The sequence below is a fragment of the Polyodon spathula genome, chromosome 24 (assembly GCF_017654505.1).
Source record: "Polyodon spathula isolate WHYD16114869_AA chromosome 24, ASM1765450v1, whole genome shotgun sequence".
NCBI lineage: Eukaryota > Metazoa > Chordata > Actinopteri > Acipenseriformes > Polyodontidae > Polyodon > Polyodon spathula.
Window position 1 is genome coordinate 10,714,907 of NC_054557.1, and position 24,210 is coordinate 10,739,116.

At 35.6% G+C, this 24,210-nt stretch overlaps 1 protein-coding gene across 9 annotated transcripts in view; it reads left to right on the plus strand.

The window, feature by feature from the left end:
- The window catches only part of LOC121298944 (transcription factor 12-like), a 102,076-nt gene continuing 77,866 nt past the window's right edge, over positions 1-24,210 (plus strand). For 6 of the 9 annotated variants that reach the window (XM_041226288.1, XM_041226291.1, XM_041226292.1 and 3 more), the window contains exons 1-3: positions 1-183; positions 1,162-1,254; positions 2,202-2,274. In XM_041226288.1, coding sequence (XP_041082222.1) covers positions 1,183-1,254; positions 2,202-2,274 — 145 coding nt within the window. In that variant the 5' untranslated portion in view covers positions 1-183; positions 1,162-1,182. Of the gene's footprint in view, positions 184-341; positions 375-1,161; positions 1,255-2,201; positions 2,275-24,210 lie in introns of all 9 variants that reach the window. The other 3 variants (XM_041226289.1, XM_041226293.1, XM_041226294.1) reach the window with 3 other exon arrangements.

The window sequence follows — 24,210 nt, forward strand, 5'->3', positions numbered from 1 at the left end:
GGTGATGAGGTTTGCTAAGCAAAAATGTCTGCCTAAGGGAAACTCGTAAGTTACATTCAGGGAATATTTTGCAAAATATTGCTGAAAACACCTTGATTCCAAACTCGAGCAGACGCGAAGAAGGAATACAAGGCTTCAGTTTTCACGCCAATTCGCCCTAGTCGGATATTTAAACGGGAAAAGGTAAAAAAAATTATAGTAGTGAGTTTGAAGAAAAGGGTTCGGACTGGGTGAGACAGAAGTTGGGATACAAGAAAAGACTATGGAGCTGGTTTAAGGGTCGACATTTGCTTTACTACATTTACTTGAAATCTTTTTTTTTTTGTTTTAATGAATTACAGCATTGAATGGAGAAAGCATGCCCTTTTCAAAATGTAGGTATTTATTACGAAATATCAGGCAAACGTCATTAGTACTAGGTTTAATCTAGAACCTACATCTACTTGATACAATTAATCAGTGGCTATTATCTAAATATAGCATTGTTTTACGAATGCATTCTGTAGATGCAGAAAGTTCCACCAAAGGTTTACCTGTCGCCATTCAATTTAAAACCACGTATACCGATGCTGTTGTGAATGTCAATCGTCGTTTTTTTTTTTTTTTTTTTTTTTTTTTTTTTTTTTTTTTAATGCACGTTTACTGTGTTTCATGCAGACTGGGCTTCAGCATTTTATCATATCGATTTGCAGTGCGAAATGTGTCTACAAAACTCCCTAGACGTTTAAGTGTTCTTGCAAGTCTGTTTTGGTATATCACGGGGTAAACACGTAATGCAATTGTACGACAAGTCGGATCCAGTGTTACAACTGTTTAGCAAGTGCTCGCAAGTTGTGCTTTTCCTTGAATAATTTAAGTGCGTTTAGATTTTTAGGGTGAATGCTTAATTATATATATTATAAATACATACTTGATTTTTTAAATAACTTGCAAATAGTAAAAAATAAATAAACATTGTGAAAAATATATTCTTTAAACTTGTGTAAAGAGTTTTAGTTTCATATAAAAGTGTGTTATGAAAAATAATAAATATCTATCTTGTTTTGTAGCAATTTTTTTATGTGCTACACGTTTAGATCAGACGATGTTGATTTAATTATAGTAACTATTACGTATACAAAAGGCAATGCAGAAAACCCGTTTCTCGTGCTCATTTCCTAGGTGTAGTTGCAGGAGCTCAAGATGAACCCCCAGCAGCGCACTGCCGCTATCGGAACAGATAAGGAGCTGAGTGATCTGCTGGATTTTAGTGCGGTAGGATATGCAGAACATTCTTTTTTTTGTTCTTCTCTTTCCATTGTATGTAAGCCGCGCTGCCAAAGCTGGAGTTGCACAGCTATGTGTTGTGCTAATGAACCATTGTGAGACGGCTGAACTTTGTTGTAATGACAATGTCTGGACCTTTAAGATTAAATACTTTGGGTCAGCTGACTTCGAGACGGGGAAAAATTAGCTGGTCCTGGTGTTTTTATTGTTATCATCTTAGCAAGTTTGTTAAACTTTGTTGATTGATTATAAATACACAACATGCCTGTATATTATATAAGTATGGCAGATTTTTAATAAACTACTTACAGAATACTTTGCAAAGTGTTGTAAGTTTTGAACGAAAAGCAAAAAATAAAATAAATGCACTTTTGGAAAAACTACTAATTCAGATCAACATAAGACAAATTACGTGATTTAAAAATAAAAAATAAAAACATACAGCATTGCAAATACGTGTTTTATTTGTTAAGCTGTCTCCTTATAGCTTGAATTCTCTGGTATATTTCTGTTTTTCACTTGGTAACATTGCTTTTTACGTTGTGGCTCGTTTATGTTTTCGGTTTCATTAAATGCTACAGTGAAACAAAACAAACAAACGTAATGTAACAGTAACGTCATGCTTGGATTGTGGAATGTCTTAAGTACTTGCATTTCTTGGAAGATTTTGGAACAAATTTGTAACATGTATTAAGACTAGTGACTTCCGCCTTTTTTCTTTTCTTAAATATATTTAATTTTTTTTTTTTTGCCGGCAATAATTTGTTAAATGATGTGAACTTGCTCGTCACAGATTTAGCTATCAAGCAAGAGAAGGAAATACAGATTCGTTTTTTAAAGTACTCGTCTCGATTTAAACATGTCAGTACAGTTACCATTAACACACTATTGTTTATTTTTAAATCCCCTTTTTAATTATTTTTTTTTTTTTATAGATGTTTTCTCCACCTGTAACCAGTGGAAAAAATAGACCAACTACATTGGGCAGCAGCCGATTCAGTGCATCAGGTAGGATATGAAATGATTTGAGTAGAATGTCACATTTGAATCATGAAGATTATTTCTGATGTGTTTTATTTTATTTACACACACACACACACACACACACACACACACACACACACACACACCAGAAGTAATTTCACAGGTATTCAATTGTGTGTGTGTATTAAAAACAGTTTCAGTTAATGGTTTGCATTTATATATTGGATATTTGGGAAAACCAGAGTCTACTAGAAACCTGGATTACCACAAATACTGTGGGTAGAGTAACTGTAGTTTCTCTATGCAGTGTACTTACAGTCAGCTCATCTGGTGTATAACAAAACCAACAGTCCATCATGATTAAGGTAGCATGCATGCTTTAGGCATGTGGAAATATTGCAAAACAGGTATTGCCTTTGAGGTGATGGAAAAATGTACACTTTACATTGACAAAAATAATACATAAACAGTGAATGAATTGTAAAGCTCTTGGGTAGAAATGCAGGCAGTACTGTGCACAGGCATGAGATGAGTTGACATCTGAAATAGTTAATTTAGGTGTTACAGTGTTCAAATGTTAGTGCTAGATAGGCTCTTGAGATCTGATAATATGAATCATGTTACCAGCTATCTTAATTCATGTTATGCATGCCCTTGTTAGTTAGAAACTTGGAAGTTAAGGATTTGTCGCAGATTTGTGAAATCTCATTGACCCGAGTAAACAGGAGAATAAAAAGTTTGATTTGCATTTCATTGCAGACGTAAAGTCAACAGACATTAATAAATATGAAAAAATTACTAATTTACACCATAAAGTGTTGTCACTGAATGTACTATTGATTTAATAATGAAGATGCCTTTTTCTTAAGCAAAAGTCATTAGAAATACTTGAACTCTGCAGTGTTGCTTGTGTATGTATTGTAGCAATTCAGTAATAATAACACATAATAATAATAATAATAATAATAATAATAATAATAATAATAATAATAATGGTAATATCAACTAAGTAGCTCGGCAATTATTGCTATTTTGTATAGAGATTTGCAGTAGAGGATTTTCACTTTTTTTTGGGGGGGGGTGAATAAAAAAACCTTTTTTGTGTTAACATTTATTAAAAAAAAAAAAAAAATGCATATTGCTTCCCTGGAGATCACCCTACCAGTACCATGACATAGCTTTCATTCAGTTTAGTGGCATTTCTATGTAGCTTCCTGTAAATGGCTTGATTTTGCTTTTCCCATTACAGCTCCCAGTAACTAGGGTGCATTTAGAATGGTATTTCTGAAGCTTCTTGACATCCTACAAGCAATGAATAAAAAGTGGACAAAGACTGGAAACCCTTGAATTTAAGACCCTGCACTGCATTGTGGGGCGTTTAGTTGGTATATGCTTATCGTTTTGTATTTATATTTTTTTGCCTTTTTTTTTTTCTTTTTTTTTTTTTTTAGATTCGGTAAAAAAAACAAACAAACAAAAAAAAACATTGAAGCATTTTTATTATTTTCACAAAAGTACAGACTTTTAAAAAACTGGTGTCTCTCGCTTTTACCCGGATCTTTCTTAAGGATTGTAGAAACTTAAACTAAAACATTTTTATCGTGTGATGCGATCATAGAAGAAGACAATTGGGTATTCTGTGAATTGAATACATGTGTTGTGTCCTGAAACAAAGCAGGGCTTGTAAATAGTTATCTAAAATATAAAGGACACACTTTCTGGTCGATGATAACTGAATACCAAGACAGTGCAGGAGAAAGAGGCTTTTGTGAGGGAAAGCTTTTTAACTGCAGTGATGTCTTCCAGTCCACTTTGAAAAAAAAGACAAACAGATTCAGGAGGGCAGTCCTCTTATATTCACCAACTGTAAGTACTTTAACGGAGATTCACAGTTTGCTAGTAAATCTTAAGGACACTGCAGCTTTAGTCACAAAGTTAGTTAATGTGAACATAATGTGCAACACAGAAGTGGAACTGTTTGACAGGAAGCAGTTGTCATATAACACACTTGGCAGATATTGGTTCCGAGGTTCATTTAACTGTTTTATTTTTTTATTTTTATAATTGCATCATATATTTCCAGTATTCCAGGCAGGAAATACTTTTTTTTTGAATTTTGCGAACCTCATTTGTTGATAAAATAAAATGTGGAACTCTTTTTTTGTATTTTTGTTGGGGGGGTGGGGGGGGGGGGGGGGGGGGGGGGCAACAGTTTTTTAACAAACAGTGTTATTCAATTGCCTGCTCTTGAGCGTTACCAAACCCAATTTCCTCTTGTACCATGCATTGGGGGTGGGGGTGTGGGATGGGGGGGGGGGGGGGGGGCAACAGTGGAAAAGGGGGGGGGCACACATTTAAACATTTAAAGTTTTATAAAGTGTCTGCTTTGAGTTACTCCAACACAATCGTGTAACCATGCAGAAACTCTAGGTATGATCAATGAAATAGGCCAGATGTTACCTAATATGTTGATTTAGTTTTACATTCTTAACATCTATAGTAATTCTGATAAGACCACCTACCATCTCTGTTTTGAACTGTTACAATAAAACTATTTAGCACCGGGTACATCAGGAAATATGAAGGATCAGTATTGTCTACTTTGTTTAGAAATTGATAGCTTGACAAATAGTAGCTAACTGACATGTTAATATGGGATTCTTAAAAACAAATAAACAAAAAAAAAAAAAACCCTGTGCTGCTTTTCAAAAGCATAGTTATTTAATTTTTTGCTGCATTTTGCTACTTTTATATGGTTTGAGTATAGATGCAGCGTTGGTGCTTTGAGGTCAATGATAGTGTATTGCTCAAGTTGTATTTTCTTGTTAATATTACGTTGGAACAAAGCTTGCAACAACAAGGAGCCTGCTCTGGTGTTGTGAAGTAATAGGCATGAGTTGCCAAAAGGAGTTCTCTTGAGCTGTAAAACAACATTCAAATTCCATACTTGTGTGTGTGTGTGTGTGTGTATGTGTGTGTGTGACGATTCTGCTGCTGCAAAGGTACGTCTTTTATCTTACCTTAAAAATGTAGGTCAGCTGTAATTGTATAGGTGGTTAATGGGAATTCAATTAGTTTCTTACTTTCACTTTAATATTGGATTTCAGGAATGTAAATTGGGACTTTAGTGATTATGCTAGAGCATGATTAATGAGGGGGTTTATTTAAAACTTAATGTTCCGTTATTGGCGCCATGCAACCAACAAGAGGAGGATAATGGATGTAACCTTGCACTGATCCAGTCAACACAAAAATGAAAATGGCACTTAATCTGCTCAGCAAATGCTGTATTTGAACAGTGTTTTGAGTTAATTTAGCCCTTAATGTCGTGACAAAAGAAAACACAGAAAGTACACTTTAAAACTGTAAAGAGCAATTGAGAATATGAAGCCCTTGAATATAAACTATTCCATTCCCCTCATTGCTGAAATTGTCACCTATGTTGCCACCTTAATGGCTTTATTGTTGGTTAGACATTTCAAGCTGTATTTTACTGGACAATTAACACATTAACAAAATGTCAGGGTCTCTGACAAAATACTGTTTGTTCAGTCAGTCCCTCCTGTTCTGTGAAGCTGGCCTGACTCTTCTGCAGTACAGAGGTAAATTGCTTGCAGGTGATGTGACCATGAAATTATTCGGGTATGCAGTTCTATCACCTAAACAGCAGAATTGCAACATACTCATCTTCTCTCTTCCCTCTCAAGCTTGAGCAGTGGATAATGCACTGAAAATGTATATAGTATTTATATATGTCTAATGACTAGTGTTTCGTGTTTATTCTGAATTTTTGCTGAAAAATTACAGGATTTTTTTTTTTTAACTGGGCGTTTTTACTGATTTATACCCTTTTTTTTGTCTGTTATTCAATATTATTCCAGTACTATTTTCTAGAAAATGCACAATAATTTTATTAAAATGCTGTTTTATTTTGACTCCGACATTGTAATAAGCAGCCCTACACTGTATCCTAGGACACAGCAGATGTTTAGATGTCAGAGGATCAAGTAACGTTCAACTGTGGTTCTCTGTCACTTCACAAACACGCTATCACCTGATTATGTTGGCCAATCAAAGTCTGATTATTGTGGCAATTGCTGGGCATAGTAACTACAAGCTTGATCAAAAACTAAATTGAAATGCTTACACGATAATGTAATAGTTTTAGTGGATGAGGAATGGGGAGAAAATGTAAATCAGTTTATGAATATTCAAAAGAAAATGTTTTGAAGTAAACAAAAACAAAAATAGCAGAAGTGGGTCAGATGTGGCAGAGGATTCATAGCGCTGCAGTTACTGCTGCATGAGCTACATGTTCGCGATGACAATAAAAGAACATACTGAAAAACTGGTGACTTTGTGCGACAGTACTGTCAGTCCATCAGCTAAAACACTGCCTAATGCCGACAATCTTAATCGTAAATATTTGACAGAAAATGATGATGCTTTAGTTACATGGAATGCATTGATGGAAATGTGCAGTGTGATTTTTGACGCGTCTTCCAATGGCTTGCACCACCCAGTTCTGTCAATTTTATTTTATTTTTATGATTTCAAGGCGAGTAAACCTGGCTTGTTTTGTGCTGATGTCACGTAAATACTGTTTCCGTCAGCACAGCGATTGCCCAAATGTTTGCAAAGTACCAGTTAACTTGGGGGAAAAGGTGGCTTTACTTGCACAGATTGTGCTTTATCATACATGCCAGGAACATTAAACCTAACAGAAACCAGAACCGCTACACATCATATTCCACATGTAGTGTGAGATCCCCCCCCCCCCCCCCCCCCCCCCCCCCAATTTTTCTTACAGATGTTGAATTAAAAACTATTTTCTACAGATTTTATCCCTATTTTAATATATGCAAAATAAACTGAAAAGTTCCCAGATTTTTTTAAACATAAAAACTGAAAACGCAGAGCACTACTAATTACATAACAAAGAACTGCGTTACACTCCACCCACAAAGCCCACTCCATGAGAAGATGACTCGCTGTATTGCTTGAAATTTGAACTTTAATCTAAGGTGCAGGTTGATAAAATGGGTGCAGTGGGGTTCATTGGGCGTATTGAAATGCTGCACTCATTTACTGTAAACCCTTAAAATAGGTTCTTCCCTTGTGTTCAGATACACCACAGTGCCTTGTGCTGTGTGTGCACTGTTGGAGGTGAATAACCAGAGACCAGTGAAATTTCATTTTATTACAGATGCACATTAACAAAACAACTCCAATAGATGCATATCAATAATAGCATAGTGTACATGTTTTAACTACATATGTATTATTTTATTAAACATTATCCACTTTTATATAACATTTTGACAAACAGACCTCGCACAGAAGAATGATTTAGTTATCATAATACAAAATATAAGCAAGTGCTAGTCAGAGCTTCCGTTTCCCTCCACACCGTGTCCATGGTAACGACTGAGCCTTGACAACTGCGGTTACAAGTTTTTAATTTAAGTATTTTTTTGTATAAACGTCCCAATTTATAAATGCCATTTTGTGGTTGCTTTACGACGATTCTTCCGTTGCATTTCGTTTTATTTCAGGCTATTTCGTTTTTGCGGAAAAAACAAAACAAAAACTGGTGCACAAAAGTTCCTCATTTCATGAAGGGTGATTAAGTCTACCACTGCTGTTTAGACCAGTTGAATAGATCTTAAAAGGGTGAGAAAGTTATTGAAACTTTTCCATTTCTTTCATCTCTTCTAAAATAATGGTGCATTTAAAGTGGTCTCTTAATAGCCACTGCACCCACTGCAGGCTAGAAGTAGTTTTCATTTTCTATTTTGTTTATTTCAGAGCTCTAAAGTTTTGATTATCAAGGATGCATTTATGCAAATCCATGTAGCATATAGCATATCAAAAACAGATCTGAGTTCCAGAACTTGCAGCCTCAGGATTCATGTGGAAGCGGCTGATAATCACTTGAAGATATAAGAATAGCAATAAAAAGGCAGTTCCAGAATCTTTTATATATATATATATATATATATATATATATATATATATATATATATATATATATATATATATATATATATATATATATATTTTATATCATATATATATAATATATATAAATATATAGATATAGTTTTTTTTTTTTCTTGCAGAATATGTGTATCCAGGCTACCCTCTGCCTGCAATATAATACAGTTCTTTCATTTTGTTAAGCTGTCCTGTGATGCCCAGGGTGCTTATTTCTCTGGAAGCAGCTGCTTATTCTTAGATAACCTGCAGTACCTTCTCTGTGAACAAGCGGCAACTGCCGTTTCTGATGCAGTGCAATCGCACTAGTGAAAATTGGTACGTTTTCATGACAGACTGTGTCTGCTGCTGCAGGGAGGATTCAGTCTGAGTTTGGACATCTTACATTTGTCATAGGTCACCTCAGACTTGGTTACTGAGAAACATGCTGTTGCCATAGCAATGAAGGTCCTTTGAAGGAAGGATACTTGGCAGAGCTTTGGCATCTTTTTACTGTACTAAAACGTTTCAACATGAAAATACAGTAGAGTAGTTATGCTGCCAGAACTATAAAAGTGTAAGTATATTTTCTGTTTCTGTATGTTATTGTAACTTAGTAAACTAAACACAGTTTCGTCAGTATTTAATGTATTTGTCTTACACCTGAAGAAGTGATAGAGAATTTGATGTGTCGTGCTAACTTGCTGGGCACACGTTTTTAAAGCTATTTTCAACTCTTACATTTGGATTACTAGCTTCACTAGACAAAGTTAAAAGCTTGGAAAACGCTGAGGTCACAGGTCAGGTTTTTGCGGGTGCTTGGGAGAAACCCCATGTGGTTTGTGTGTCTCTGTGATCCAGTTAGCTATAGGATGGGGTTCTAGGGCTTGGTTTATTTTAAAGGGGGGAAGTAGGAGAGCAGCACATAGTGTTGCATAAAAGTACTATTTCACAAAGCAGGAGGGGGTTGTAATGTAAACATAATTAGAATGCGAGTCTGAACTGTAGTTCGAAAATGCAATGAAACTTTTATTTATTGAGGAATAATGGAAAATTAGATCTTTTTTGCCCATTTTTAAATGAGTTTTCTTAAAATGGTAATAAAATTTGACATGAAACTGCAGAAATGTACAGTAGACCAACAGTGAGGTAAAATTGGATAAGGGAAGCATATTCTCGTATTGCTTAATGTGGTTGAAGTGTGCCTTTATGGTAAAAGCAGACAGTGTACCAGCTTAATTTTATATTGTCTCCTGTGTTAGCGAGGACATTTTATTTTTATTAGGTCAGCAATTTTGTAGTTTTGGACAGATTTGATTTATCTGTTATTTCCCATCGGAATTGACTACAGTTTTCCAAACAGGACTGAATTGTGTATTTTTTTTTTTTTTTTTTTTTTTTTTTTTACTTTACACCTTAGGGTAAAACATAAAAATAAAAGTACTTGTAAGGTTAATCTACTTTTATGAACACACAAGCTTAATCATAGAAGAATTTTAGTGGCATGATTTACAAAAAAAGTTTAGCTATCAAAAAGCGAATATTTAATTGATTTAAAAGGTGGCACATCTAAGGTGTTTAAATCATTACAGTAAAACCCTTTTTGGTGCGTTAACATATTTTTTTGATTTTCATATTATTAATAGTACTTAAATCTTGTGCTGTGTTATATCAATTGAAAATACCCCCCTAGTACATCTCAGTACATGGAGCCTTTTTTGTTTTTTTAACCCTACCCTCCAAATTATGGAGTCCTATCCCTTCAGAAAAAAAAAATAAAAAAATCAGCATCTTCAAAATCAATACTAACATGTCCATCTGGTCAAAATCTATATCAAAATCTATAAGCCAAATACTTGTCTTTGCAGCTAATAGACAGAAGTCACTTTGACAGGTGGATATCTGCACCAGCTATCTAACCCATGGCCATAACATAATTATTCTTGTTCTGTCTGTGAAGACTTAACGGTAAAATGCTTTTGACAAGAAAGCCTTTTGCCAAATACTTTGCAATTGGTTTATTTTTTAATGACTTGTTAAAATTCGCCAAGCAGGTATTTTCTGGTCAGTGTCATTCAAACGCCATTTTTAGTATGGAGAACTCTGTATTGCTACAGTATGTAAGTTACAGGCAAGTTACAAATAAAGGGCCCAACTTCTAGCAAGAAAATATATGTGGTTGAAAAGAAAGAAATGTTTAATAGTGAATTGGGAAAGTCTGGGTGGCAAAATTGGACACTTCCTTTTGAAGATCTACTTGGGGGGGGGGGGGGGGGGGGGGGGACCCATTAATATAGCATCAACAGTAACATTAATATAGCATCAACAGTAACAATATATTATGGTTGTTAATTGCAGAAATCAAGCAACTGCTGTTTAACATCACAATGAATGATGTTTCAGTTGAGTCACTGATGTTGTGCAGTAAACCAGCTAAAAAACCTGTCCCTACCCCCTTTTCTGACTAAGCTGCATTTTGTGGCGCTATGCAGTGACTTCCAGTTGGAGAGAGAGAGAGAGAGAGAGAGAGAGAGAGAGAGAGAGAGAGAGAGAGAGAGAGAGAGAGAGAGAAGAGACTGTTCATTATTGTCCAACCCTGAGAGGATGTTTCAGGGGACTGGGGTATAGTCTAAGTCTAATGATTTTTAAGCCTTTGGGTATTTTAGAATTCAGGCTTATCGTATGCTGTCAGTGGAGTTTTTTTTGTAGAAATGATTAGGTTTATAGTAAATAATATTACATGGACTCATGGCTAGTTAGAAAGAGATATGATGTACTGTAGTGTATGCAGTGCTTTCCAGGGCCTTTACACTACTAGGGTATATTGGGATGGCTATTTAGGCCTTTTCCATGAGTGTTGATTAAGTAGTTTCCATTTTGGTATTCAAGCATGCTCTGTTGTAAGTCTTTTAAGTTAAAAAAAATAAAATAAAAATAAATAAAAAGCTCATCTTAAACCTTGGTATTTATTATGACAGGGACCAGGAATAGAAACCCTACATGTGTGTATTTAGTGAATGGGAGTACAACTGTAAAGATTGTACTGTAAAAATAAAGTCCCTGTGTATGTATGGCATACGTTCGTTTTACATGCATCTTGAGACCCATGTGTTTTATTTGTTTTAATACACAAGTCAATCATATTTTTTTTGACAAGGTCTGTATTTATGGATAATGTTTGATATTGATAGAAACTTTCTAGATTGATGTTATATAAACCAAGGCACTTGAATATCAAACATTTGTATTAATAAAAACATACATTTAAAAAAAAAAAAAAAAAAAAAAAAAAAAATGTAGAAGTTGTTGTATAATCCAAATAGCAGTTGTTTCTAGCAGTCCTACGTGTACAGCTGTATTTGTTTGTATTGATGTGTGTTGTGATATGTTAGGTCTAAAACTATTTAAGAGCTCAATGTACCAATCGAATTGAACCAAAGTCTCTTCTTTAAGAAATGCTTTGAGTGTGTTCAGCTGCTTTTATTCACAGTTTTAATTTGTCTCTGGAAGGATTTAAAGCAGTACATTCCTGACTGTAGCCTTACTAAATCTTGGTCTTTTGTAAACTTACAGTACATCGTATTTTGGTGGACATCATCAAGTAAATAGTTAGTTATTGCAAGCGTAAGTTTTTGATGGATCATAATGGTGTTGCATTTAAGGTTTTTCAAAGAGCAAGGTCAATTCTTGTCTGTGGAAAAATAATCTGTTGTAGCTGAATTCGGTTTTATTGACACAAATTATTGTAATGAATAAGTCTGGAGAAGTCAATATCATTTGTATTCATGTTTTTGCCTTTGTACACATTAATGAGGAGGGGTCATTGAACTTGTGACCTGTGACCTGCACCTTTTTCCCTGGGATTTGCAACCATTGGAAAAATGTGCTGTTTGGGTTTATACATTTGTTTGTGTAATCGTTGCAATATGCTTGGTCTTTCGTAAACCTTTATAGCTTACAATAGGCAAACCCTCAATGCTTAAATCCTTTCAAGGTGTGTTTTATTCTTAGTTAATACAGATTGTAACTAGCATGATTCCATCAGATCTTGCTGTCAAACATTATGCTAAGCCAGTTACTTTACTGTATGTTTCTGTGTTAAAATGGCTTTTTGTGGTGCGGTCATTTTTACTTTCTCCTTGGCTTAATGAGCCAACAGTTTGAGGATGTGGGAGGGGGGTTTGACTGTTTTGGTGTTACATTCTAAGCTTCATTTAGGAAGGTGAATTGCATGTGATCACAGAAATCTGGTTTGAAACAGGAAAGGGTGATAATTAGTTTCTAATATGAAGAAAGTAGCTGTTATTAGCTTTGCCCTGCATGTTAACCGTTTCCCTGCGGCCCTCTTCAGATCTGAGCAGATGGGCGAGCTAAGGGCAGAGGTAACGTGTGCCATGATGATAGGCTGTTGGTTTTCCCTGAAGGCAATCTACGACTGCAAGGCATAGCTTCTCTCCTTCCTTTTTGAAACTTCAACTACGCAGGCTTAGAAGACTGTGAAAGAAACCGCTAAAATAAGCAATCAAGATGTTCATTTGACTGTTAGCGCTCTGCGAGCATTGTTCTGTGGCACTGTATTCAATTTGGTGACAGCTCCATGATTGGGTTAGAAGAAGAAAAAAAAAAAAAAAAGGACATTTAGCTCTATCACATTTTACCCTCCTGGTATTGTCTAGCAGTGACTTTAACAGGAGTGCAATACAGTCAGAAATTGAGTACTGTTACTGAGGTTAAAAATACATATGGCAGGGGAAAGAAGGTTCCTTTTGTGTTGTGGTGCAAAGACATACACTGGGATTATATATGTGAAGTGCTGCTGTTAATAAGCAACATTAACTGGTTGTAAGAAGCAGTTTCATTAATACAGTGCATAAATGAAAGGCAGGTATCTAATAGTAAATGTTACAGACTAAAGAGCGTATTATATTTTCATGTAATTTATACTGATGCTAGTGTATTATGGTCTGTTTTTTTTTTTTTTTATCTGTGCGTAGACTGATTGCATTTTTTAACCACAGATCGTTGACATTTTGGGAGAGAAGAGGAGGCAGTTGCTGATCAAAAAATGCACCTTTTCATTTAATAACCATGTTTGAACATGTGTCAGCGGGTACATGTTCAGTGCTGGAAGGAAGTGTGGTCATTGCAGGGAATAAGAGTTTTGGAGTGAAGTGTCTGAGCTCAAACATTCAGCAGTTACAGGGAGGCCTGTGCACAACACCAAAAAAATAACAACATAAAATCAAGCATGAAACGCACCAGTTGCAGCTTTGGACAAGAACGCCTCCAGTACATTAATCTCTACTTCCTTTGTTGGAATCCTGTGGCAGCTGTCAGGAGTCTGTTTACTTTTGTTCTGTCATTGTGAATAAAAATGTCTCATCTTTTGAATCGGGAAATTTAAATTGTGTGGTTTAGAATTGCAGAAACTGAAGCAAAGTTGGCAAATAAAAATGTTATTGGTGATAAACCGTTTCCTTGTTGTTTTTATTTTTACCAGCACTTTTATATGCATGCACATGTGAGCTATTCTACATTTTGCATTTTTACATTCAGAAATGTGGTTGTCTTGTAGGTCTGAAAAGCATCATTTTCTGGTGTTTTGGAACTGAATATCATTAGACACGAAACAGTTGCCCCACAGATGGAATTGTTGTGTCTGTCTTAGAAAAAATGTCCTTTTTGTTTACTCATTACTCCTGTGTGAGTATGAAATATATCAGGTTAGCTCTAATCCTGACTTGTTTCCAGTACATCTGTTAGAGTTTTAGTTATAGATTGCCTGTAACCAGTGATGTTACTCTTGCTAGAAGAGCTGATCACTTTGCAGTAATCCTGCTCTGATGCATTACTGATCTACTCCTTGCTGTAAGTTGGTCTGCAGTGACTATTATATTGAATCCTCTTTCTTCCAAGGATATGTTTCTATCTCTGAAGAGTCTGCAGTAACGAAAGCCTAATATCAGCAACACAATGCATATTTTATATTGTATTCTAATTATATAATGTATTTGTGTGCAATTATAATTAGATTGTTATTTTAGTTTTTATTTTTCCCAGCATGCATGAAAATATATGATTTTCATTAGAAGGGACCTCTGCCCTCGGTGGATTATTGTTTTATATTTTGCTGGAAAGCCCTTGAAACAAACTTTTAAAATGAGGCTAAATGGAGTGATGATGTTACTGTCATAGGCTTCGTAGTCTTGTCTACTCTAAAGCATACACAGTGCTGTAGCAGAGTCATGAAATTCAAATTGCAATATTTAGTACATTTTTTCAAAAAAAAATCTGCAGAGCTGGCTAAACTCTGCATACAGTATTGTTTAAGAAAGAGGATCACCTGTCCCCAGGGGTGAGAGAGAACAAAAATAAAAATAATAAGCGGCCAACAGTTTACCCAGCATTTAATCTGCCAGTTAGATGCTGTAAATCAATTGTCACGTTTTCAATCTAGTGAATATATAATTTCCCCCTCTAAACACAGAAACACCTATATTTTAATTTTTTAATTTTTTTTAAACAATCAAAAATGAAAATGAGGTAACAGAGATCACATCACATGTGATACCTGGCAGTACGTGTTTGTGTCACATCAGCATTCCCCAGGTGTTGGAACACACAGGATACTTGTTTATGCCTACAGCTCTGCGAGGGAGCAAGAGATTAATAAACATCCAATACAGTTAGAAAATGCATTCAGTGCCTTGTAAATCTGATGTTGCTTTGCACAATTGAGTTTGCTGTGAAGCTCGCATTGCTCACATCTCTTAACCTCCTGCTAGAACACCTGCATTTGAACAGCTAGCGGGGTTAGAAATCAAGCATTGAAATGGTCATTTATTATCTTTTTTGCATTGGATATCATTGCACAGATGAAACTAAGCAAACCAGAGACCCCTGAGTAGACTAGTAGTTTTAGGCATAGTAGTAGTAATGATGATATTAAGTATCGTAAAAAAACAGTGTATAAGTCGTCCCCCCGCCTTTTTGAGACAACAATTTCAGGAAAAAGCCTATAGGTCACACCGGTGTATAAGTCCCTTCCCCTTTTTAGGACCCCCCTAAAAATACCTAGAAAATAGACAAGTGTTTTTACAGTAAATGAAATCTTTACCACACTTATTCTGGTATTGCTGTAAAATACCAATCTGGATTAAAAAAAAAAAAAAAAAAAGTGAAACCTTTGAATAACATTGTCAATAGGGAATTCAGTATGGAACTGATTGGCTTACAATTGTTCTGAGGGACTATCTTCCATCAGCAATCCTACGCAGTCTTGAGTACAGAAGCATCTGCCAGCCAGGTGCTGCTTATGAACCCTCTATCAGCGTCAGTGTATCCTAAAGTTACTGTTAAAAAAATAAATAAATCGTTGAATATATTCAGTCCGAGTAATTGACAGTAATACAAGCACCATTTTTTTTTCTTTTTTCTTTTTAAACACGGTTATGCTGATTATTAATGATTTATAAAGAAATGGCTCATTATTTCTATTAATGAACTTCACGTGGCTTCATGTTTCTTGCAGCCTGAGTTTTTGATTTGAGCGCAGGATCAGTTTCTGACCTTTCCTCTGCTGGGCTTTTAAGATTTCACACGCAAGTAACACTAGATTTAGAAAGTGAATAACTTTAAAAATAACTTTTTCTCTCGGTAGCATCACACATGCAAATTTGTGTTCCACACCTATATATATATAGCACACCTTGTGAAGCTATCTAGGCCTACACTTTACCAGGATTGCTTAATCCCTTGGTAACTGAAACTGTTTCGTCCCTGAAGGCTGCAGCCTACATTCTTCTTGAGAGCACATCAGAGATGACAAAGTTCTGGGGCTCAGTCTCTTGTTTTTATGAAGACAACCTGGTAGTTCTCACAAAGTCTCTTTCCTCAACGCAGCTGTTGTGGAGAAATTGCACTGAATACCAAAGCACTGGCATAACGTGCATAACTTCACCAGACTTTTTATAAAGCTTTGAGCAACATTGTATTTACTTTTCTTTGCAACCTGTCACGTTTTACACAGTTAAACTGGTGCTGAAAAGGTATTTTTGCACCCGTGAAGCTTCTAATATCTGACATTTCAGATGTTTGTCTTTATTTTTTTTTCATATTTGGGATTTTAACTAGGGCTTTTCTCCACATCTTGTGCAGTCCATTGCTGTATTAATGTAATTTTTTTTAAATCAGATTTTTTTCTCTCTTCCTTGGCAAAATAAGTTCTTAAGATAAGTTCAAGGATCTGATCGATTTCTCATCTTTTTTAATACGGCTGTGAACTTTAATTGAATAGTTATATGGACTTCAGTAATTTCAAGTTGTTTTAATCTTTTTGTAAACAATTTAAAATAAGGTGTGATTTATTAATAACCCTCAGCAGGGTTTATGTTTAAATGTATGACATTTTATTGCAAATTAGATATTTATAGTCTACAGTTTTGGTATTACAGAATGCTCTGGTTATTACCGATTTTTTTTTGGGGGGGGGGAACACTGTGCAGGTAAATAATTCACAAGTTATAAGAGTCACAAGGTCTCACAAAAAAAAAAAAAAAATCCAAAATAGCAAGCAACATCCATACAAGAAACCCTTAAAAACACCATGAGCATATAGAGACAGAAAATGAATGCTTTTACAGATGTTTGTGGCAAAATAAAAAATAACCCCTAAATGTGTTTGTCAGCCTGTTCCACACTAGGATAGGTCCTTAATTATTCTGTCAAACTTTTTGCAGATGAATCATAATATATTATTTACCACAGAAATAATGCACTGTATTATCAAACTGATTCAAAACCTACTTGCAGTCTTATTAATTATCCACTAGTATTTTTATTACAAGGTAGAAAAAATGATTAACCGTTTGCGGTCATATGTCGGACCAGGTCCGACATTATAATTTTCCCTTTCCAGTCCGATGTCGGACCGACATCATCAAAAAGACATAAAGCACAGGTCTCTAGTCGTTTTTTTCTCCGGAAAAAGCAGAGAAAACCTTTCAATGGCCGAGTGAGACAGATAGATGCCGAATGAAACCGGAGGAAAAAAAGGGCATATCTCATAGCCCCATGTATTACAGAGATAACACGGACATAACAAACAACAGAAATAGCTGCTTCTGCATCCAGCGTTCAGAGAATATCACGGACATTTACAGAGCTTTTATTTTATGTTATAGTAATAAAATAATGACTTGGATCACCGAATTGAGGAATTTGGTGATAAAACAAGTGATCAGGAGAGGATTTATCAGTATGCACGTCTATAAAGAGGTATGTGAAAAATACAGCGAACAAGGGGCGGGGCTTGGCTGGAGATATAGTACTGTGTCCTTTTGCGACATTTTAAACAGCGCGTGTGAAAATAAATTGCGCCTGACAAGTGCATAAATGGACTGCAAAGGGTTAATGTAGAAAAAATAGTAGTCATTCGTTTATTTTGTACTGTCCTCCATTTCAAAAACATATAGGGGTAGATGTATTAGCGTTGCATCTGTCACAAACCAGTTGCAAATGAGTCGGAGGTCCGTTGTTGTTGTTGTTGTTATTATTATTTTTATTATTATTAATAATAATAAAAAAAATAAGTAAGAGACGGAACCAAATGCATAGTACAGATGACATTAACATTTAACAAAAGCAATGTTATTTTGATTCTTGCACCCTTGCTTGTATAGACGTTATCCTTCGGGCACCCTCTGCTGCAGCAAACCACAACTCAAGTCCCGCTATTTATTTGAACAATGTTGCACAACACTCACATTGTATGCTAGAGATCTCACTAAGAAGAGGCAACAAACATTTAAATTAGTATTTTGCGGCTCTCTTCATTAACATATTTTCTCTTAGTACATACGACAAAATGTATACTTTGCAAATTGTTGTAACGAAAATGCAAATTGCAGTATGTTTGCGCAGCGACTGGCCTATCTTAGTACATCTACCCCATAATCTGTATATTGTAGGTGTTTCAGAGCAAAGACCTCAACTATGACTGGAAAATACATTCATGGATTGCAAAAACTACTAGGAAAGTAACTGTAATGCTTAGTAGGTGTTTATCTTGAGTTATTGAGTGCTGTGCAGTCAGTGTGTTACTTGGTTGCATATCATTATCATACTAGTTTGGGTAATTTCACAAGTGTCACTCAGAACCCTTTAAAACTTGTTTTATTTTTTTATGTTTGCCTACAAAATTGACAAAATAAAAAATTCCAGGAAATTGGCTAAGAACATGCCTTATGATATCATGTCTGGCTGACTGTTTTCTCAACAGCAGCATAATAGTGATTTTGTTTTCAAAGTTTTTGCCAGCACTCTGTGAGTTTTTCCTGTTATAGTTTACAGGTTTACATTATGTTTCTGCCTAGATGGAGAGGGAGAGACAGGCATCTGCACTGTAGAACAATGAAACTACTGCCAAAAGAAATATTTGTCCTCCATTCAAGATTACATTTATTTGTTTAATTTGAGATGTTGTGGATATAACCTATTTGTTCATGGCTACCTGCGATGCCATCACCTCTGCCAGATAGATTGTTGGAGGTATTTCCATAAGCATCATGCTTCTGCAAAAATGTTGTAAATGATTGTCTATGTAAACATCTTGCTTATATAAGCAGTATAGATGTTTTCATTGCATAGCCACTGCAAATTTAGCAGTAGTTTAATAAAAATAGGAAACCTCTTAAAGTATCGTAGGGATTACAGAACAATTTGTTTAAAACCATCAAGTTTAGAGACAATTTTGCTTACACTTCATTGTGTCATTTGGCAGATTTATTATTGTTAAGATATTATTATCCACAACTTAAGGGAAATGATATATGTGGACAGAATTGTGCTTTTACAGTAATTGTAAATGTTTATTTTGTTCTTAATTATTGTGCTGCTTATGAAGCTGTGTTGACAGAACTAGAGACTGACATTCTCGCCATTCTTCCACAGAGCTGGGATGGCACAAGCAGTGCTAGTGAGGGCTTCCCCACACTTTTCTGCAGTTTTGAAATCCCCTCATCATACTCATCCAATTTTATGAGGCTGCCTGCAAAAGGCTTCCCAGTGCCAGCTGTGCAGATTCAAGCAGTGGTTTTGTAATGTGAACCTCAGATCACTGAAAGCAGAGTTCAGACCATCAAGCTCTTATGCTGCATTTTTAGTGTGGACTTTCAGACCTGAATTACTATTTATAAGGTAAATTAAAACCATTCATTCTTGTCATAAGGCTGCAGAGCTATACGCAAGAGCATTTGTACGCAGTTTTGCTAGTGATTTGTAATGCCTTGTCCCACACACACACACACAATACACACAGTAAACATGGCTTTCACATGGAGTACGTATTAAAATTAGACTAGTCTTCGTAAAAACCTTATTTTCTCCTGTTCTGAATTTTTCTTGACCACTCTCAGCCCTGTTTTGTTAAACAAGTAAACATGGCTGCAATTTTGAGGTCCTAGATACATTTTGTCTTTGGCCAATCAGTATAGATTTTTTAAGCATGTAACTGCGCAAGATTCCAACTCCCACTGAAGACAGCATGGTTTAGACAGCTGTTAAAATCAACAATGTTGTTGACATGTATGCAGACAGCGGCACCATTATTAATGGCTTTTTTTGACCTTGTAGCAGGAAACACTGGGAGGGAATGTAATTAAAGAACAAGGTTTCTTTCTGTAAAGTGGGATTAATATTCATGGATACAAAAAAAGTCGTCACAAATAAATGAACCATAGTGTTATTATACAGTGTATAGTTGTTCAAACCATTGCAGGTTTTTACTTTTGCAAATAGTTGCAAGCAAAGGCGTTTCAGGTAAAGATCACAGGGAAACCTGGCATAGCTCAAACTGCAAGGCAGATACCTTAAATGTTGAAGCACATACAATAGAAAATCTTGATGCTTTTTTTTTTTTTTAAATTGGCACACTTTTCATTAATTAAATTTTATTCTGGCACAGAAAAAAAAAATGAATGAATACCTGAATTGCAGTGCTGTGAAAATGATTTTAAAATCACTGTTGGTTTTGTAGTACCCTAAATTTAACTATTCAATGTAGTGTTCTTAAAATAGAGCATGTTTGAGTTGCCACTGTTTTTCTGTGTTTTGTGGCTGGGTTTGGACTGGCCACAAAAAACGACAAATTTGTACTTTGCTGACAGAAATCAAGCTTACAATTTACCGAAATTGCTGATCGCCAGAATGGATTGGAGTATTTTTGTTAAACCATCAAGAATGGCAGAAATCCAAATTGGCATTGTTTTTGTATTCAAGGTATTACTGTGTTTCCAGTAAGGCAAACAATATATAATTATTTGTGGAAATCATGGTCTAAATAAAAAAAAAGTAAATGCAGTTCATATATAAACAATCCAGGGATAAAGAAAACATGCTCAGTTAAACAAAGATCTCCAAGATGCTGCCAGGCATTCAAACAACAATGGGACAAAGATGAGAACAGAGCACAGGGTCAATGCCAAAAAATCCACGTCCTTTACTTGACAGCCATTGCATGTAAACAAACTTGTTTTGTTTTTTTTAATGTTGAAGACACAGAAAGAACACGTTCTTTACAAAGGAACAGGCAGCCCAGTATCTTTACCACAGAGCAGTAACGTGCAGGTTTCCTTTGGTCTCTGTATCCAAGAGATTTGGAGGAGGAGCTGATGTATGCCTGGCATTGAAGAATACGCTAGCCTCATATTAAAGTGTTTTAAAGTTATGGAATATCTGTTATAAATAAGTGTTCCTTTTAGTTTTTTCCATTATCGTACAGCATTTTTGACCCCCCCCCCCCCCTTAAAAATGATATATAATAGTTGAATTTGAAAAGAAAAACAATGCTTTTTTTGTAGCATATGCTTTTGTTTATTGGTTAGAGCTACAAAACTAAATAAGACTCCAGACAGTGTACAAGCTGGGGGAACAGGTGCAGGTATCAGTGCAAATCTGCATGCAATGGATCTTGCTATAGCAAAGGCACATGGCAGCATTTTATGTGGACGCAGTGGTGAAGGATGGCAAAAGCTGGAGTTGAACACAACGTTGCCTTGAATAACAAAGAACACAGATCTAACATGACATCATCAAACTGCATCCCGGCCCCACCAGTGCAGTCGAATCTACATGTTTCTGATGGATGATAAAGCAGGGCTGCAAGTGAGATTCAAAAGCAATCTCTGTATACACGGGTCCAGAACTGTGAATGCAACTAAGAACCAGATTTACAGAAATCGCAACCTTTTTTTTTTTGTGTGTGTGTTTTTAACATATAAATAGGTGCTGTTTTCATTAATTTATTCCTAACCATAAAAAAAATATTCAGAAACTTTAGCTCATGAAATAAAAATCAATCGGGGTTGCAGGTGAGGTGTTAAAAACATATTGTCATGCCATCACTTCATACACACACTTCAGACAGTCTCAACAATTATAACAGACAATGGTTTGAAGTGAGTTCACTTCGCCAAGGTACTTTATTTATTTTATTTATTTATATATGTATACAGTGCCTTGCAAAAGTATTCAGACCCCTGACCAATTCTCTCATATTACCGAATTACAAATGGTACATTGAAATTTCGTTGTGTTTGATATTTTATTTTTAAACACAAATTCAGAATCAATTATTGTAAGGTGACATTGGTTTTATGTTGGGAAATATTTTTAAGAAAAATAAAAAACTGAAATATCTTGCTTGCATAAGTATTCAACCCCCACACATTAATATTTAGTAGAGGCACCTTTCGCCACAATAACAGCTTCAAGTCTTTTGGGTAAGTATGTACCAGCTTTGCATACAGTGTTGGAGTGATTTTGGCCCATTCTTCTTGGCAGATTTGCTCCAGGTTGGTCAGGTTGGTTGGACGACGCTTGTGGACTGCAATTTTCAAATAGTGCCACAGATTCTCAATGAGATTGAGATCAGGACTTTGACTGGGCCACTGTAGGACATTCACCTTTTTGTCCTGAGCCACTCCAGTGTTGCTTTGGCCTTGTGCTTGGGATCATTGTCCTACTGAAAGGTGAATTTCCTCCTAAGCTTCAGTTTTTTAGTGGACTGAAGCAGATTCTCTTGCAGTATTTTCCTGTATTTTGCTCCATCCATTCTTCCTTCAATTGTAACAAGATACCCAGTCCCTGAAGCATCCCCACAGCATGATGCTGCCACCACCATACTTCACTGTAGGGATGGTGTGTCTTGAGGCGTGGGCAGTGTTAGGTTTGCGCCACACATAGCTCTTTGAGTTGTGGCCAAAAAGCTCTATCTTGGTCTCATCTGACCACAAAACCTTTTCCCACATCGCAGCTGGCTCACTCTCATGCTTTCTGGCAAACTCCAGACGTGCTTTCAGATGGTACTTTTTGAGTAACGGCTTCTTTCTTGCCACCCTCCTATACAGGCCAGTGTTATGCAAAGCTCTTGATATGGTTGACTGGTGCACCATTACACTACTCCCAGCCACCGAACTCTGCAGCTTCTTCAAAGTGATTGTTGGCCTCTCTGTGGCTTCTCTCACAAGTCTCGTTTGAGCACTGAGTTTTGAGGGATGGCCTTTTCTTGGCAGTGCCTGGGTGGTGTGATGCAGCTTCCACTTCCTGATTATTGATCCAACTGTGCTCGCTGGGATATCCAAACACTTGGATATTATTTTGTACCCTTTCCCTAATCTATGCATTTGTATTACTTTATCTCTAACTTCTGTGGAATGCTCTTTTTTCTTCATTTTCCTTCAGATTCACAGCCTTACCAATGTTCCTTCAACAGTGGGGTTTTTATCCAGAAAATGTGACAGCAACTTTAATGGTTCACAGGTGGAGGCCAATGGTAAGGTAATTGTGTCCTCGTTAGGGCAATTTCTTTCACCGGTGCAAACTGGGAGCTTCAACAGCACAGGGGTTGAATACTTATGCAAGCAAGATGTTTCAGTTTTTTTATTTTTCTTAAAAATATTTCCCAACATAAAACCAATGTCACCTTACAATAATTGATTTTGAGTTTCAGTGTTTTAAAAAAAAATATTGAACAGAACGAAATTTCAATGCACCATTTGTAATTCAGTAATATGAGAGAATTGGTCAGAATTGGTATAGAATATATATATTCTACTTGACAGTAAAAAAAATAAATAAAAAAAAACCCTGGTTATAAATAAAACCTAAGTATCTGTGTTGAAAGCGGGTTATAGTTCAGGTAGTGGTAATCTACACCCACTAAACTACAGTTTGTACATTTTTGGCCTCGACTGTGCAGTGTCTTATGACATTTGTCTTGAATGATTTAGTAGATGGTTAAATAAAGCAGCTGACTCATAACAGAAGAAACCACAGGAAAAGTGGTCTCTAAAACGGCAAAATAAGATTGTTTTTATTCAGCGTTCAGTGCTGTAGCGTTTTATTCAGCTTTTTTTATGTCTTTTTGTATGTTTTACTTTGAATCTGATCTCCATCATGCATGTTTTTTTCAAGAACAATTTCATTTTATAGACAAAATCCCCTTTGCAGTACTGTGTAGTCTGTGTCATTTACTGCTATTAAGGCAAGAACATTGACTCATTTGGCATGATGTAATTTCCTTTTTAACAATAATATAATATTATATCATATATATATATATATATATATATATATATATATATATATATATATATATATAATTAGTGTTCCCTCGCTGTAATGCGGGTCTCAGGACACACACACACACACAATATGAGCGTTATAACTGAAGAGTGTTATCAACTAAAATAACTCCCTCTCTATAATGCACATATAGTGAAGCAAAAATGTTACTTTCTATGAATTAACCATGCATAAAGATCCATGTAATCAGCGCTATATTTTTTACAAAAAAAAAAAAAAAAATGAATGTTCCCACTCGTGGATCATTTTAATTAGCAGTTTTTAAACTATAAATAATCTGGCTATACAGCAGTCAGGAGTTCAGTTAGAAGCGACAGACAAGGGGTCTGCCTCCATAGTTTA